The 17,384-nt window shown below is 44.4% G+C and overlaps 1 protein-coding gene across 2 annotated transcripts; it reads right to left on the reverse strand.

Annotated features, from left to right (window-relative positions):
- Window positions 1-505: 505 nt before the first annotated feature.
- On the reverse strand, window positions 506-8,086 carry LOC129858480 (ganglioside GM2 activator-like). Of its 2 annotated transcripts, none has more exons than XM_055927741.1 (4): window positions 7,793-8,086; window positions 7,535-7,687; window positions 5,412-5,594; window positions 506-767 (listed from the first exon to the last, which is right to left on the reverse strand). In XM_055927741.1, exons 1-4 carry the CDS (start codon window positions 7,889-7,891, stop codon window positions 633-635), a joined length of 570 nt encoding a protein of 189 aa, XP_055783716.1. In that variant the 5' UTR covers window positions 7,892-8,086; the 3' UTR covers window positions 506-632. The 2 variants fall into 2 exon arrangements, with proteins under 2 accessions (XP_055783716.1, XP_055783715.1); XM_055927740.1 differs by lacking the exon at window positions 506-767 and adding an exon at window positions 2,863-4,066 and having other exon boundaries at window positions 7,793-8,079.
- Window positions 8,087-17,384: the final 9,298 nt, after the last annotated feature.

Here is a 17,384-nt window from a genome sequence, read left to right on the forward strand (position 1 = left end):
AAAATGAGAACTTGTTCTCAACTAACCTACCTGGTTAAATAAAGGTTAAATAAATAGGAGGACCAGACATCAGCAGGGTAGGAGGACCAGACATCAGGACGGTAGATTGCCCAGACATCAGCAGGGTAGGAGGACCAGCCATCAGCAGGGTAGGAGGACCAGACATCAGCAGGGTAGGAGGACCAGACATCAGCAGGGTAGATTGACCAGACATCGGCAGGGTAGGAGGACCAGACCAGACATCAGCAGGGTAGGAGGACCAGCCCAGACATCAGCAGGGTAGGAGGACCAGCCCAGACATCAGCAGGGTAGGAGGACCAGCCATCAGCAGGGTACGAGGACCAGCCATCAGCAGGGTAGGAGGACCAGACATCAGCAGGGTAGGAGGACCAGACCAGACATCAGCAGGGTAGGAGGACCAGCCCAGACATCAGCAGGGTAGGAGGACCAGCCCAGACATCAGCAGGGTAGGAAGACCAGCCATCAGCAGGGTAGGAGGACCAGGCATCTGCAGGGTAGGAGGACCAGGCATCTGCAGGGTAGGAGGACCAGGCATCTGCAGGGTAGGAAGACCAGCCATCTGCAGGGTAGAAGGACCAGACATCTGCAGGGTAGGAGGACCAGACCAGCCATCAGCAGGGTAGGAGGACCAGACCAGCCATCAGCAGGGTAGGAGGACCAGACCAGCCATCAGCAGGGTAGAGGACCAGACCAGCCATCTGCAGGGAAGGAGGACCAGCCATCTGCAGGGTATGAGGACCAGCCATCTGCAGGGTAGGAGGAACAGACATCAGCAGGGTAGGAGGACCAGACATCAGTAGCTGTCCACCCTGCTGGCCAACAGATAACATTCTTAACACCATGCGTCCCAAATGGCACCCTGTTCCCTATATAGTGCACTACTTTTGACCAGGGTCTATTGGGGAATAACGTGTCATTTGGGACGCAAACATTGCCCTCTGAGACTGAGTGAGAACTCTCTGGAAGGGTAACACAGTGCTTTATATTTCCTGTAGTCAAAACAGAGGACAGTAGGATACTGTACACAGTGCTTTATATTTCCCTGTAGTCTCAACAGAGGACAGTAGGATACTGTACACAGTGCTTTATATTTCCTGTAGCCACAACAGAGGACAGTAGGATACTGTACACAGTGCTTTATATTTCTGGTACATACAGGAAGTTCATAGACATGAGGGGAGGGTACATACAGTAAAGAGAATATACATGCAGGGCTAACAGGAAGTCATAAACCTGTTAAATGTCTAAGAATACACAACACTAACAAACAGTTTGCAGAAGCAAACAGAACGTGTAAAATCTTGCTTTCTATTTCATATCTGAGTTATAAGGGGAAACACAACTTCAGAATCATTAGTATTATTACTGCGATCAGTTGAAGGCTATAGGAAACACACTAGGCTTCTTAACTGAGACATCTACGCTGAGACATGTTTTGATAAAGAGAGAGGAACAGAGAGAGTGAGACAGAGCAAGTGAGAGAAGTACAGAGATAGCGAGATAAAGGGAGAGAGGGGGGGGTGGAAAGAGGGATGCAGAGAGAGACTCAGTCTGTCTCCCTCAACATCAGACACAATACATCACCTCCACTTGCCATGTCCCTTAGAGATTTAACACCAACAATCTATCCACCGCTGCATTTACATAACCTGTATCATCCAGCACCAGGTAGAGGTGATTGAGAGACACACTGTTTTACAGTTCAATAACAGGCCTGTAATATATATCTGATTGTTAGCTAGGGGGGTAAATGGATTGTACTCTACTGTATCTTGGCCCTGGATCAATCTGCAGCAGGTGGGTCGAGAGGAGAGAGAGTAGAGAACACACTTTCAGGCTATATGACAGGGTGTTCCAGAGTTCCCCAGCTAGCTCCAGTCCTGGAGGAGAGTTACTGGGGAGTGCAGGCTTTTGTTCCTGCCCATCACTAACACAGCTATCACATAATCAACTGATCATGATCTTCAGTCTGGATCTTTAGTTGAATCAGATGTCTGATTGCGGAGCTGTAACAAAAGTCTACACAGCCAGTATCTTTCCAGGACCACTCGGAGCTACAGCAAGCCGGGTTGAGATTGCCTGGCTGAGGCCTAAAGGAGGGAGTGGATATAGCAAGGCCTACTGAGATTAGACAGGCTGAGAGACACTACAGAGCACCTGGACATCTGTTAGTGTAAAGTGAATTGAAGTAGACCCTGGACAATCAGGAAAGAGGAGAATGTTGTCAATTTGAGAAGAGTCATCTGGACTGAGCAGCATTGTACTAGGAGGACAGTGAATCCATCTGCAGACCGGCTGGTCAACACATCAGACAGATTAGTACAGAGATATCCATAACATAAACCCCACCATTATTTTTATTTAATTTAACTAGGCAAGTCAGTTAAGAACAAATTCTTATTTACAATGACGGCCTACCCCGGCCAAACCCTAACGACGCTGGGCCAGTTGCGCGCAGCCCTATGGGACTCCCAATCACGTCCGGTTGTGAGACAGCCTGGAATCGAACCAGGGTCTGTAGTGACACCTCTAGCACTGAGATGCAGTGCCTTAGACCGCTGTGTCACTCGGGAGCCCAAACTTGCACTATAATGTTAAAGTAAGTAATCAAATTACAGTACTTCACATAGAACTCAGCATCATTTCCATGGCATCTTTTCAAGAAACTACCTAAGAAGTTGGTAGACTGAAGTCAGGAGTAAGTCTCAATCTCCCATGACCCAATGTCATGTTATCAACATTTAACCACTGGTGCCATCTTGTGTCCATCCTGTGAAACTGCGGAAGTTCAAATCAATTGAAAAATAGTCATGCATTTCAGAAAACAAAGACTTACCAACATATTGGATATTATTTTATTTAAAAGAAGGCTTTTACAGTGAAATATTGTCCAGCAATGCTGATTTGTTACAGTAGTATTGTCATTTCTAAATAATCAAGGTGCAATTTCATGTTGATTCCTAAAAACTTCGATACTTGATTACCATTTCATTTGAATTTTGATTGAAGAACACTTTAACTGGTTATAGAATAAGATTAGGCGTTTGGTATTATAAGGAGGGAATTGATTGCCTGTATTAATCCCATTTCCCTTAGAACCATCAGTCGCACTTGATTCGTAGACCTCAATTCCAGCAGGTCTACTTAGGCACTTTGAATATGGCAACAATAAGAACACCTTAATACACAAATCAACAGGAAGAACAACATATTCCCAGGGATTCTAAAATCACAAGTGTCACCACTAGCAACAGGAAGTAGCATTACAATCCATAGAACCAAAAACAAAATGACACAGTAAGAGTCATCTGAAACGACTATGGCTCAATAAAAACTCCTAGTCATGTGACCAGCACCTTACCCAGGGTAGAAGCCAATGAGCAATAGAAGCATACCCACGAACATTCACCCTCGACAAGGAATCTAATCAAATTCATTCTGTATAAAAAAAGACAGTGTAAAACATTCTGAAAAATAATCAAACAGGTGATGACAAGTTCATAGCAGTACAGTAGGAAGCCAGAACGTAGCCATGCAAATCACTCAACTGTTTGACCTGAAAGTGATTTGTGTCCTAAAATACAGTAGCAGCTCAGTTACTGCTCATTTGGTACAGGGCCAGTATCCACAAAGTATCTCAGAGTGCTGATCTAGGATCAAGTCCACCCTCCTATTCATTACGATTGTAAAGGTAAAACCAATCAGTACTCCTACTCAGAGAGACTTTGTCTATACAGGCCCCGTTCTCAATTGTCAGTTTGATGAGATGAGAGGAGAGCAGAAGTTCCCTTGAGAATCAAGAAGACAAAAGGTTCAGTATAGCAGCTCACTGAATGGCACATTATGTTCCCTGTATCCACATTTAATTAGAGTGGAAAGAGAAGGTCATTTAGTTTGAGTGGACAGCAAAGTTGATTTTGAGGCAGCCCAGTTCTTTTCCCATAGCTCCCAGCACTCCCTGTACCCTGTAGTGTCCGTTGGTCAGCCAACAGGGCAGGTCAATGTGAGGGACGTGGAAGTCTGACTCTGGTAGCGTGTACATCCCCTTAGAACAGACAGGAAATAGAGGTTTTAACCAATACACTTTCACTATGTCCAAAATGGCATCCTATTCCCTAGATAGTGCACTACTTATGACCAAGGCCCATAGGGCTCTTTTCAAGGGTAGTGCACCTTGGTCAAAATACTGTATATTTAGGGATAGGGTGTTATTTGGGAAACAGCCTTTGAGTGAAGCATGTTTTACTGTATAGAAAAGGTATGCACCCGTAGGAGACAGAAAATAGGTCATTTGAGCCCAATAGACATGACTTGAGTAAACAGAATAATGTTGTTGTTGTTGAGAAAAACAGAACGAGTAGTGAGCAACAGAACGTTAAGTGCACATGTTCAAAACATTCAGAGAACGTACATTTTTTTACTTTGTTGTTTGGCCAACTGCTGTTCAACAAACATCACTCTGTTACCAATCATTCACAGTGCCATCAACGGACATTCACTACATTGCACTGAACAGAATATGAAAGAGGGAAGTACCCTAACCATTAACCACTGGAGGAACAGGTTCTTCCTTGGGGGTGGGTTCAAAAGGCAACAAACAGAAGAAAATGGACAGACAGGCTTATAGAGGGACTAACAGGACTTCCAATAAGAAATGGCCATGATCATTTGTCATTGCAAAACAGTTTCAAATGATTGTGCCCTAATGAACACAACCATAAACAATAGACTCACAGCTTTAAAGGGGCAGTGGCAGGGGATGAACTACAGTATAGACTCACAGCTTTAAAGGGACAGTGGCAGGTGATGACCTACAGTATAGACGCACAGCTTTAAAGGGACAGTGGCAGGTGATAACCTACAGTATAGACGCACAGCTTTAAAGGGACAGTGGCAGGTGATGACCTACAGTATAGACTCACAGCTTTAAAGGGACAGTGGCAGGTGATGACCTACAGTATAGACGCACAGCTTTAAAGGGACAGTGGCAGGGGATGAACTACAGTATAGACTCACAGCTTTAAAGGGACAGTGGCAGGTGATGACCTACAGTATAGACTCACAGCTTTAAAGAACAGTGGCAGGTGATGACCTACAGTATAGACTCACAGCTTTAAAGGGACAGTGGCAGGTGATGACCTACAGTATAGACGCACAGCTTTAAAGGGACAGTGGCAGGGGATGAACTACAGTATAGACTCACAGCTTTAAAGGGACAGTGGCAGGTGATGACCTACAGTATAGACGCACAGCTTTAAAGGGACAGTGGCAGGTGATGACCTACAGTATAGACTCACAGCTTTAAAGGGACAGTGGCAGGGGATGACCTACAGTATAGACTCAAAGCTTTAAAGAACAGTGGCAGGGGATGCACTACAGTATAGACTCACAGCTTTAAAGGGGCAGTGGCAGGGGATGCCGTAGGTGTGTAGAGGTTCAGGACAGTCCTGTCCTGGCGGTATCAGCTGGTTGAGCAGGTCACAGACGTCTGCATAGTGGCAGCTCCCCATCTTTTCCACACACGGCACGTTGATCCAGAACCCTGCCATCTCCTTCTCCAGTGTCACGTTCACCTAAGAGGAGAGAAATACAGTACCAATCAAACGTTTGGACACACCTACTCATTCAAGGGAATAGAATACTAGTGAAGGAATCAAAAAGATGAACACATATGGAGTCATGTAGTAACCAAAAAAGTGTTAAACAAATCAAAATATATTTTATATTTGAGATTCTACAAAGTAACCACCCTTTGCCTGGATGAGAGCTTTGCATACTCTTGGAATTCTCTCAACCAGCTTCACGAGGTATTCACCTGGAAAGCTTTTCCAACAGTCTTGAAGAAGTTCCCACATATGCTGAGTACTTGTTAGCTGCTTTTCCTTCACTCTGTGGTCCATCTCATCCCAAACCATCTCAATTAGGTTGAGGTCAGGTGATTGTGGAGGCCAAGTCATCTGATGCAGTACTCCATCACTCTCCTTCTTGGTCAAATAGCCTTTACACAGCCTGGAAGTGTGTTTTGGGTCATTGCCCTGTTGAAAATCAAATTATAGTCCCACTCAGCACAAACCAGATGGGATGGCAAATCGCTGCAGAATGCTGGTTAAGTGTACGTTGAATTATAAATAAATCACTGACAGTGTCACCAGAAAAGCATCCCCACACCATCACACCTCCTCCATGCTTCACAGTGGGAACCACACATGCGGGAACCACACACCTACTCTGCGTCTCACAAAGCCACAGCGGTTAGAACCCAAAATTTCACATTTGGACTCATCAGACCAAAGGACAGATTTCCACTGGTCGATTGCTCGTGTTTCTTGGCCCATCAAGTCTCTTCTTATTGGTGTCCTTTAGTAGTGTTTTTTTGCAGCAATTCAACCATGAAGGCCTGATTCACGCCGTCTCCTCTGGCTGCAATCTGAGGTGCAGTTAATTGCTGATTTCTGAGGCTGGTAACTAATGACTATCCTCTACAGCAGAGGTAACTCTGGGTCTTCCTTTCCTGTGGCGGTCCTCATGAGAGCCAGTTTCATCATAACGCTTGATGGTTTTTGCGACTGCACTTGATGAAACGTTCAAAGTTCTTGAAGTGTTCCATATTGACTGATTTTCATGTCTTAAGTGATGATGGACTGTCATTTCTCTTTGCTTATTTGAGCTGTTCTTGACATCATATGGACTTGGTCTCTTACCAAATAGTGCTGTCTTCTGTATACCACCCATACCTTGTCACAACACAACTGATTGGTTCAAATGCATTAAGGAAAGGTGACTACCTCATGAAGCTGGTTGAGAGAATGCCAAGAGTATGCAAACTGTCAAGGCAAAGGGTGGTTACTTTGTAGAATCTCAAATATAAAATATATTTTGATTTGTTTAACACTTTTTTGGTTACTACATGATTCCATGTGTTATTTCATAGTTTTGATGTCTTCACTATTATTCTACAATGTAGAAATATAAAAAAATAAAGAAAAACCCTTGAATGAGTCGGCGTGTCCAAACTTTTGACTGTTACAAGGACCAGTTAACTGAGATGTCTGGATCAACACAGTAGGCCATCACACAATTACATTTACCTATGGACAAAATGCTGTTATAACCTGGGTGGTTCGAGCCCTAAATGCTGATTGGCTGACAGCCGTGGTATATCAGACCATATACCACATGTTAACTGGGATGTTATGAAAAACAAAGTATATGTCAATAAAACTATTTTACAGATGTACCGCCAGGCTTGGTCAAGTTACCTAAAAAAATATATATTTTAATATGTTTTTGTTATTATTCAGGAGGTGCTGCAGTACCCTCACTTCCCGTGGCTATGTATATACTGTATGTATATATTAAAGACAGTCAATACCATATGCCTACCTCGAAAACGAATGGATGGTTAATTACAAAAACTTTAACAAACAAGTATACTTTATAAGTAATCAAATAGCATTCAATATCTAATTTTAGCATTTGAAGAGGAGGCCCTTGGTGCATGCTTAGTACTCACAGCGAGGGGAGCGGCCAGCTCGACCGTTGTGTTCCCGGACGCACTGGCCTTTAGGTCCCCTGGAACTGTGATGGGATCCGGGGACAGGGTTAGGGTCTTCAGAACCGCTGGGTCGTCTGGCTTACCGCAGTTCTCCCACGAGAACCCAAAGATCTGTGCAAGATTATTGAATAGTCTACGTTACTGTACTAAACATAATGAATTGATAGAGCAGGTTAATGAACAACATTTGACTAAAAGTAAAGATATTTCACTCACCTTCGCAGAATATACTGTGCGCATATTCTCGAAAACCAAAGCGCAATTCACCTGCATTACAATGCATAGCATTATCACATTAACAATAAAACATTTCATTGTGCTCAACTAATCTACAACTGAACTAGAAATAATGACGGTTAATTAAAGATAACAACACAAAGCGCGTAAACTAAGACCATGCACAACTAAAACGAATCGAGGATGACTGAATCACAACACGTTGAGACGGTGCGGTAAGTACTTCTTTCCATTCCATGAAGTCCAGTCTCACTTGTTTATATAATCACTACCGAGGCTCGTGACAGACTCCTCGCCTCCCTCTCAAACCCCATTGGAGGAGAAGGTCAAATTGGGCGGAACCTCTGGCTCTCTCATCCAATGGAGTTTGAGAAGGAGGCGAGGAGAGAGAAGAGAGGACGCGAGGCGTATGCAAAAGTGAGATCTTCCCACAGTCAGAAGCATACTTACTGGATGTATTAGTTTCGGTAATCAATTTAATCACTCACTTGATACCTACAATCAGGATATTGGTCTTTAATTTTTAGATGAACAAATTGTGATACAGGCTTTTGTGAACAAATCTAGTCCATAGCCTGTCCCCAATATAGAGAAAATGCAGTGGTTGCCAGATTTTGTGATACCTTCGGCAAGTAGCCACACAAACCTGCCATCCATTAGTATCCCACCCAAGTTCCAAAACAAGCATTTAGCATTGCAGCTAAACCCATGGGATAGACTTAATTTGTTGCTAGCCTGAGGCACTGTATTTTGAAGACAACACTCTGAATGCCTACACAGGCTTTCTAGCCTATAGTAGTGGACATGCCTATGGGCCATCTTATTCTACAGTACTGTTGATCTGCTTCTCTCCACAAGATGGAGATGTTGTCCTTATTTCCTCACCTCTCTGTGAACACCACGGCGTTGCCTCACCTCTCTGTGAACATCACGGCATGGCCTCACCTCTCTGTGAACATCACGGCATGGCCTCACCTCCCTGTGAACACCACGGCATGTCCTCACCTCTCTGTGAACACCACGGCATGGCCTCACCTCTCTGTGAACATCACGGCATGGCCTCACCTCTCTGTGAACATCACGGCATGGCCTCACCTCTCTGTGAACATCACGGCATGGCCTCACCTCTCTGTGAACATCACGGCATGGCCTCACCTCTCTGTGAACATCACGGCATGGCCTCACCTCTCTGTGAACATCACGGCATGGCCTCACCTCTCTGTGAACACCACGGCGTGGCCTCACCTCTCTGTGAACACCACGGCATGGCCTCACCTCTCTGTGAACATCACGGCGTGGCCTCACCTCTCTGTGAACACCACGATGTGGTGTTATTTTCAGGTGTTATATCACTATGGTAGTGCTTTATAGTAGTGTCTAGTCAGTTATATGGCCTATACCTAGTCAGTTATATAGCCTATACCTAGTCAGTCATATTGGCTATGCCTTGTCAGTCATTTAGCCTATATCTAGTCAGTCAAATAGGCTATATCTAGTCAGTTATACAGTCTATACCTAGTCAGTTATATAGCCTATACCTAGTCAGTTATATAGCCAATACCTAGTCAGTTATATAACATATACCTAGTCAGTTATATAGCACATACCTAGTCAGTTAAATATCCTATATCTAGTCAGTCAACTATGTGTTAGGGGCTGGTAGGGCTTAGAACATGTACTAGGGCTGGTAGGGCTGTAAAACCATGTGTAGGGGCTGGTAGGGCTGGTAGGGCTGGAACACCATTGTGCTAGGGGCTGGTAAAGGCTGGTATGGCTGTAAACCCATGTGTTAGGGGCTGGTAGGGCTGGAACACAATGTTCTAGGACTGGTAGGGCTGGTACACCATGTTCTAGGGATGGTAGGGCTGGTACACCATGTTCTAGGCCTGGTAGGGCTGGTACACCATGTTCTAGGGCTGGTAGGGCTGGTAGGGCTGGAACACCATGTTCTAGGGCTGGTAGGGCTGGTAGGGCTGTAACACCATGTGTTAGGGGCTGGTAGGGCTGTAACACCATGTTATAGGGCTGGTTAGGCTGTAACACCATGTGTTAGGGGCTGTTAGGGCTGTAACACCATGTTATAGGGCTGGTTAGGCTGTAACACCATGTACTAGGGGCTGGTTAGGCTGTAACACCATGTACTAGGGGCTGGTTAGGCTGGAACACCATGTTCTAGGGGCTGGTAGGGCTGGAACACCATGTTCTAGGGCTGGTAGGGCTGTAACACCATGTTCTAGGGGCTGGTTAGGCTGTAACACCATGTTCTAGGGGCTGGTTAGGCTGTAACACCATGTTCTAGGGGCTGGTTAGGCTGTAACACCATGTTCTAGGGGCTGGTTAGGCTGTAACACCATGTTCTAGGGGCTGGTTAGGCTGTAACACCATGTTCTAGGGGCTGGTTAGGCTGTAACACCATGTTCTAGGGGCTGGTTAGGCTGTAACACCATGTTCTAGGGGCTGGTAGGGCTGTAACACCATGTTCTAGGGGCTGGTAGGGCTGTAACACCATGTTCTAGGGGCTGGTTAGGCTGTAACACCATGTTCTAGGGGCTGGTTAGGGGCTGGTTAGGCTGTAACACCATGTTCTAGGGGCTGGTAGGGCTGTAACACCATGTTCTAGGGGCTGGTTAGGCTGGTGGGGCTGTAACACCATGTTCTAGGGGCTGGTTAGGCTGGTAGGGCTGTAACACCATGTTCTAGGGGCTGGTAGGGCTGTAACACCATGTTCTAGGGGCTGGTTAGGCTGGTAGGGCTGTAACACCATGTTCTAGGGGCTGGTTAGACTGTAACACCATGTTCTAGGGGCTGGTAGGGCTGTAACACCATGTTCTAGGGGCTGGTTAGGCTGGTAGGGCTGTAACACCATGTTCTAGGGGCTGGTTAGACTGTAACACCATGTTCTAGGGGCTGGTAGGGCTGTAACACCATGTTCTAGGGGCTGGTTAGGCTGGTAGGGCTGTAACACCATGTTCTAGGGGCTGGTTAGACTGTAACACCATGTTCTAGGGGCTGGTAGGGCTGTAACACCATGTTCTAGGGGCTGGTTAGGGGCTGGTTAGGCTGTAACACCATGTTCTAGGGGCTGGTAGGGCTGTAACACCATGTTCTAGGGGCTGGTTAGGCTGGTGGGGCTGTATGATGGTAGGAATGTATGCTGATGCCACAGCTCACTGTTGAGTATTTTTTTATGTATATATATATTTTTTTTACCTTTATTTAACTAGGCAAGTCAGTTACGAAGAAATTCTTATTTACAGTGACGGCCTACCCTGGCCAATCCTGGACGACACCGGGCCAGTTGTGTGCCGCCCTATGGGACTCCCAATCACAGCCGGCTGTGATGCAGCCTGGATTCGAACCAGGGACTACAATGATGCCTCTTGCATTGAGATGCAGTGCCTTAGACCTCTGCGCCACAAAGGGAGTATGTGCTCTACAAACACCAACAAACACCAACAAGACCATGTCTGTGTCTGAAATTGCACTCTATTCCCTATATAGTGCAATACTTTTAACCGTCCCCCATAGGGCTCTAGTCAACAGTAGTGCACTATATTGGAAGTTGGGAGCCATTTTGGACACAGAATAAGGCTGTCTGGCACACATCCAACTGCCTGGTGTGGCTGTAGCCAGACTAGCTATAGTATAAGAGCAGTTTGTTCTGTGTTTTCTATTTTATGCAGGACTAAGCCTCTACAATAAACACAAACAAATGAGCTCATCAGGATTCCCAGACCGCTGTAGGCCTGTATGGGTTCTGTTGGAGCGTAAGCACATCTGTGATGTTATCAAACAGTCAACTCTTTTTCCTCAGTCACTCAGACAGACGGTAGGACAGGGTGTAACAGACAGGCTCCTCTCTCTGGCACCCTGTTCCCTAAATATTGTATAGTACTATAAGTAAAGCAGTGCACTAAATAGGGAATGGGGTGCCATTTAGGATGCATAACCAAGTCTCATCTTGCACCTTATCTTGATTGTCTGAGCTGATCTTTCATCACTCGTGCCTCTCCTCTTCCAACCTCTCTCTGCCATTAGGAAATCACTCGCGCTAAACTCACACCAAACTGTATGAAGAGGATTTAACAAAACATCTCTCTAGCCTCTATCCTGTCTCCACCACCTGGCTCCAGCTGTGAAGCCATGCGTCCTTACAGCGTGGCCTTGAATGTCTTGAATGCCACTGTATCTGTAGTGTGGTGAAACTCTTCCTTTGTGTGTTTCAGAGACCTCATGTCAAACACACGTTTTATCCCGTATCTATAGAAGCCTCCTGTTCATTATTTTGTACATGAAGGAGGTTTTGGTGTCGTTCCATATCAAAATGGCACATAATGAAGTTGGAAACTTCTTGTTATATTATTGGCTGGTAAATCACAGTATACCTATCAACCTGTTGAGGAAATGTTACATCATGAGTCAGACTCAGTTTATTAACTGTAATGTCACATCATGAGTCAGACTCACATAGTTTATTAACTGTAATGTCACATCATGAATCAGACTCACATAGTTTATTAACTGTAATGTCACATCATGAGTCAGACTCAGATAGTTTATTAACTGTAATGTCACATGACGAGTCAGACTCAGTTTATTAACTGTAATGTCACATGACGAGTCAGACTCAGTTAATTAACTGTAATGTCACATCATGAGTCAGACTCAGATAGTTTATTAACTGTAATGTCACATCATGAGTCAGACTCACATAGTTTATTAACTGTAATGTCACATCATGAGTCAGACTCAGATAGTTTATTAACTGTAATGTCACATCATGAGTCAGACTCAGATAGTTTATTAACTGTAATGTCACATCATGAGTCAGATAGATAGTTTATTAGCTGTAATGTCACATCGTGAGTCAGATAGATAGTTTATTAACTGTAATGTCACATCATGAGTCAGACTCAGATAGTTTATTAACTGTAATGTCACATGACGAGTCAGACTCAGATAGTTTATTAACTGTAATGTCACATGACGAGTCAGACTCAGATAGTTTATTAACTGTAATGTCACATCATGAGTCAGATAGATAGTTTATTAACTGTAATGTCACATCATGAGTCAGACTCAGATAGTTTATTAACTGTAATGTCACATGACGAGTCAGACTCAGATAGTTTATTAACTGCAATGTCACATGATGAGTCAGACTCAGATAGTTTATTAACTGTAATGTCACATCATGAGTCATAGAGATAGTTTATTAGCTGGTAAACTATGACGTAGGCCTATGTTGCTACCTGTACAACCTTGTATCACTGTGCAGTCTGCCATTCAATACACTCTAATACGAGAATACAGATAGGTCATAATGACTTGTATGGCTCTCTGTAGGTTAAATTCTTTGAGTTGAATACAGTTTTGCTAACAATGTAACTCTATGACACTAATCATGAACTGATAAAATATTAAAAAGAAAAGGACATGCCTGTCCACCCGTTTCTCTCTCTCTCTCTCTCTCTCTCTCTCTCTCTCTCTCTCTCTCTCTCTCTCTCTCTCTCTCTCTCTCTCTCTCTCTCTCTCTCTCCCCCCTCTATCGCTCTCTACCTCCCTCTCTGTCTATCTACACTACAGTCCCTCTCTACATTATTTCTTATCTGTTGTGTGCTGACCCTCTATATTACCAGTGTTGCACCACCACCTCTCAGCCAGACAGACTCTTGTCTATATTACCAGTGTTGCACCATCGCCTCTCAGCCAGACAGACACTTCTCTATATTACCAGTGCTACACCACCGCCTCTCAGTCAGACAGACTCGTGTCTATATTACCAGTGTTACACCACCCACCTCTCAGCCAGACAGACTCTTGTCTATATTACCAGTGTTACACCACCCACCTCTCAGCCAGACAGACTCTTGTCTATATTACCAGTGTTACACCACCAACCTCTCAGCCAGACAGACTCTTCTCTATATTACCAGTGTTACACCACCCACCTCTCAGCCAGACAGACTCTTGTCTATATTACCAGTGTTACACCACCCACCTCTCAGCCAGACATACACTTCTGTTAAAGTTAATAAACTATGTAACTCTTAGTTTATTAACTGTAATGTCACATCATGAGTCAGACTCAGATTGTTTATTAAATGTAATGTCACATCATGAGTCAGACTCAGATAGTTTATTAACTGTAATGTCACATCATGAGTCAGACTCAGATAGTTTATTAACTGTAATGTCACCTCATGAGTCAGACAGATAGTTTATTAGCTGTAATGTCAGTGTGACTAAGCCTCGTGGAGTGGGAGGGGTACGGGCCGGAGGAGAGGTGCTGGGTTCCGGTTGCAGATGTTTTAGATCCTGAACTACTGCGTGAGTGTCACCGTCGCCGGCCGGATCGCCCTGCGCCTCGTCCTCCGGGTCTTCCTCGAGGCTGGTGTTGGCGCCCCTGGAGCCGCGCGTCAACGGGGGGATACTGTCACGACTTCCGCCGAAGTCTGTCCATCTCCTTGTTCGGGTGGCTTTCGGCGGTCGACATTACCGGCCTTCTAGCCATCGACGATCCACTTTTCATTTTCCATTTGTTTTGTCTTTGTCTTACACACCTGGTTTCAATTCCCCAATTACTTGTTCATTATTTAACCCTCTGTTCCCCCATGTTTGTTTGTGAGTAATTGTTTATTGTATTGCGGTCCGTATTTGTGGCCTTGTATTTATACGACGTGTATTGTTATATTATTGAGTAAAATTGCTTTCATTACTCATATCTGCTGTCCTGCGCCTGACTCATCTCACCAGCTACACACAGACTCATTACAATAAGGCTTGGTGAGGACGATAACTGTTCATTTATTCATATGGTTTATTGATAGTTTTTGTTAATTAAATAGCAATATTGATTGCATTTCCCTCACTTTCACCTTTGCTGAAATGTTCGAAAAGATCTGACTGGCGACCGCATGCATGAGCAGCCCTGACTGTGACACTCACACTCACACAAACAAACACACACATACAAACTCTCACACACAAACACACAAACTCACAAACACACTCACAAACACACACAAAAGTTTGCGAGGTCATGACATGGTGCGCCATGTCATGACCTCGCAAAAGTTTGTGTGTGTTTGTGAGTGTGTTTGTGAGTTTGTGTGTTTGTGTGTGAGAGTTTGTATGTGTGTGTTTGTTTGTGTGAGTGTGAGTGTGTGTGAGAGAGAGTTTGTGTGTTTGTGTGTCAATGGTCTGATATAATTAATCATGTTTAATTTGGTTTTATTATCTGCACTAAAAGTGAACCACTGTTGTCTTTGGCAACAGTTCCACCCCAAGCCCTCATGGTAAACTATGACGTAGGCCTATGTTGCTACCTGTACAACCTTGTATCACTGTGCAGTCTGCCATTCAATACACTCTAATACGAGAGTATAGATAGGTCATAATGACTTGTATGGCTCTCTGTAGGTTAAATGGACCAGTACAGCCCATGTTGGACCAGAATGGCTCTCTGTAGGTTAAATGGACCAGTACAGCCCATGTTGGACCAGAATGGCTCTCTGTAGGTTAAATGGACCAGTACAACCTAGGAGGTTTTCCTAGCCACCGTGCTTCTACACCTGCATTGCTTTCTGTTTGGGGTTTTAGGCTGGGATTCTGTACAGCACTTAGAGATACCAGCTGATGTAAAAAGGGCTATATAAATGAAATTGTATTCGATATGACGTCTCTAGCCCACTAGACTGGTGTGCAGTGAAGAGAAGGGGCTGTGAAACCAGATGGATAGAGCCATAGGAGTGAGAGATGTGTTCGGACCAAAGGGCTGTTTTTCCTGCCAGAGGCTGTCTTGACTTTTAGTGCTGTTTATGAGGCAACATTTTCAGCACTGTAGTTTTCCACATTTGCTTTTGTAAGTTTGTTTAAAATGTATATTTTTCTCATTTCATACGGTGTTTACTGTGCAGTCATGCATTTTGCTATGCTGCACTCACATGAATGTCAAACTCAATGATTTGTTCAAATCAATTATTGCATTCTAAAGTTTCAAATTACCTATTGGATTACTTTTCTTCTTTGAGTTGAATACAGTTTTGCTAACAATGTAACTCTGTGACACTAATCATGAACTGATAAAAGATTAAAAAGAAAAGGACATGCCTGTCCACCCGTTTCTCTCTCTCTCTCTCTCTCTCTCTCTCTCTCTCTCTCTCTCTCTCTCTCTCTCTCTCTCTCTCTCTCTCTCTCTCTCTCTCTCTCTCTCTCTCTCTCTCTCTCTCTCTCTCTCTCTCTCTCTCTCTCTCTCTCTCTCTCTCTCTCTCCCCCCTCTATCGCTCTCTACCCCCCTCTCTGTCTATCTACACTACAGTCCCTCTCTACATTCTTTCTAATCTGTTGTGTGCTGACCCTCTATATTATCAGTGTTACACCACCACCTCTCAGCCAGACAGACTCTTGTCTATATTATTTGCTAATCATTATCAATGGGACAAAGTAGAATTATTGTCAGTGTTTTGCAGTTCAACTTATTTTTGTTTGTGCCACATCATCATTTATTCAATAATGCCAATCATTGTAACTGATCCAAGATAGCAATTAACCAATAGGACAACTGGAGTTGAAGGGACTAACAGACCCGATGAACATAAAATTGACATCCCAATTAGGATCTGGCTAGAAATACATAAATCAACCATTGACCTTTATGGTTGTGAGGTCTGTGGTCCGCTCACCAACCAAGAATTCACAAAATGGGATAAACACCAAATTGAGAATCTGCAAGCACAATTCTGCAAAAATATCCTCCGTGTTAAACGTAAAACACCAAATAATGCATGCAAAGTAGAATTAGGATGATACCCGCTAATGATCAAAATCCAGAAAAGAGACGTTAAATTCTACAACCATCTAAAAGGAAGCGATTCCCAAACCTTCCTTAACAAAGCCATCACCAACAGAGAAATTAACCTGGAGAAGAGTCCCCTAAGCAAGTTTGTTCTGGGGACAGAAACACAATTAGACCTAACCAAATCATGAGAAAACAAAAATATAATTACTTGACACTTTGGAAAGAATTCACTGGAAACTGGAACGCTACTTGGCCCTAAACAGAGAGTACACAGGGAATACCTGACCACTGTGACTGACCCAAAATTAACTATGTACAGACTCAGTGAGCATGGCCTTGCTATTAAGAGAGGCTGCCGTAGGCATACCTGGCTCTCAAGAGAAGACAGGCTATGTGCACACTGCCCACAAAATGAGGTGGAAACTGAGCTGCACTTCTTAACCTCCTGCCCAATGTATGACCATATTAGAGACACATATTATAAGGGCACAGGGCGAGACCCAGATGCAGACACAGGAGGCAGATGGTTGGAGTCTCTGATATTTATTATAATCCAAGGGGCAGGCAAGAGAATGGTCGTGGACAGGCAAAAGATCATCAACAAGGTCAGAGTCGAGGAGGTACAGAGTGGCAGGCAGGCTGGAGGTCAGGGCAGGCAGTATGGTCAGGCAGGCGGGTTCAGAGTCAGGGCAGGCAGTATGGTCAGGCAGGCGGGTTCAGAGTTGGGGCAGGCAGTATGGTCAGGCAGGCGGGTTCAGAGTCAGGGCAGGC

This window comes from Salvelinus fontinalis, chromosome 6, assembly GCF_029448725.1.
Source record: "Salvelinus fontinalis isolate EN_2023a chromosome 6, ASM2944872v1, whole genome shotgun sequence".
Lineage (NCBI taxonomy): Eukaryota > Metazoa > Chordata > Actinopteri > Salmoniformes > Salmonidae > Salvelinus > Salvelinus fontinalis.

Coding starts and splice junctions, on each gene's coding strand:
- LOC129858480 (XM_055927740.1), bottom strand. CDS start 7,891: ATGAAATGTTTTATTGTTAATGTGATAATGCTATGCATTGTAATGCAG. Junction 5,595..7,534: donor AGCTGGCCGCTCCCCTCGCT/GTGAGTACTAAG, acceptor CTCTCCTCTTAG/GTGAACGTGACACTGGAGAA. Junction 4,067..5,411: donor GCCACTGCCCCTTTAAAGCT/GTGAGTCTATAC, acceptor GTCTGTTCTAAG/GGGATGTACACGCTACCAGA.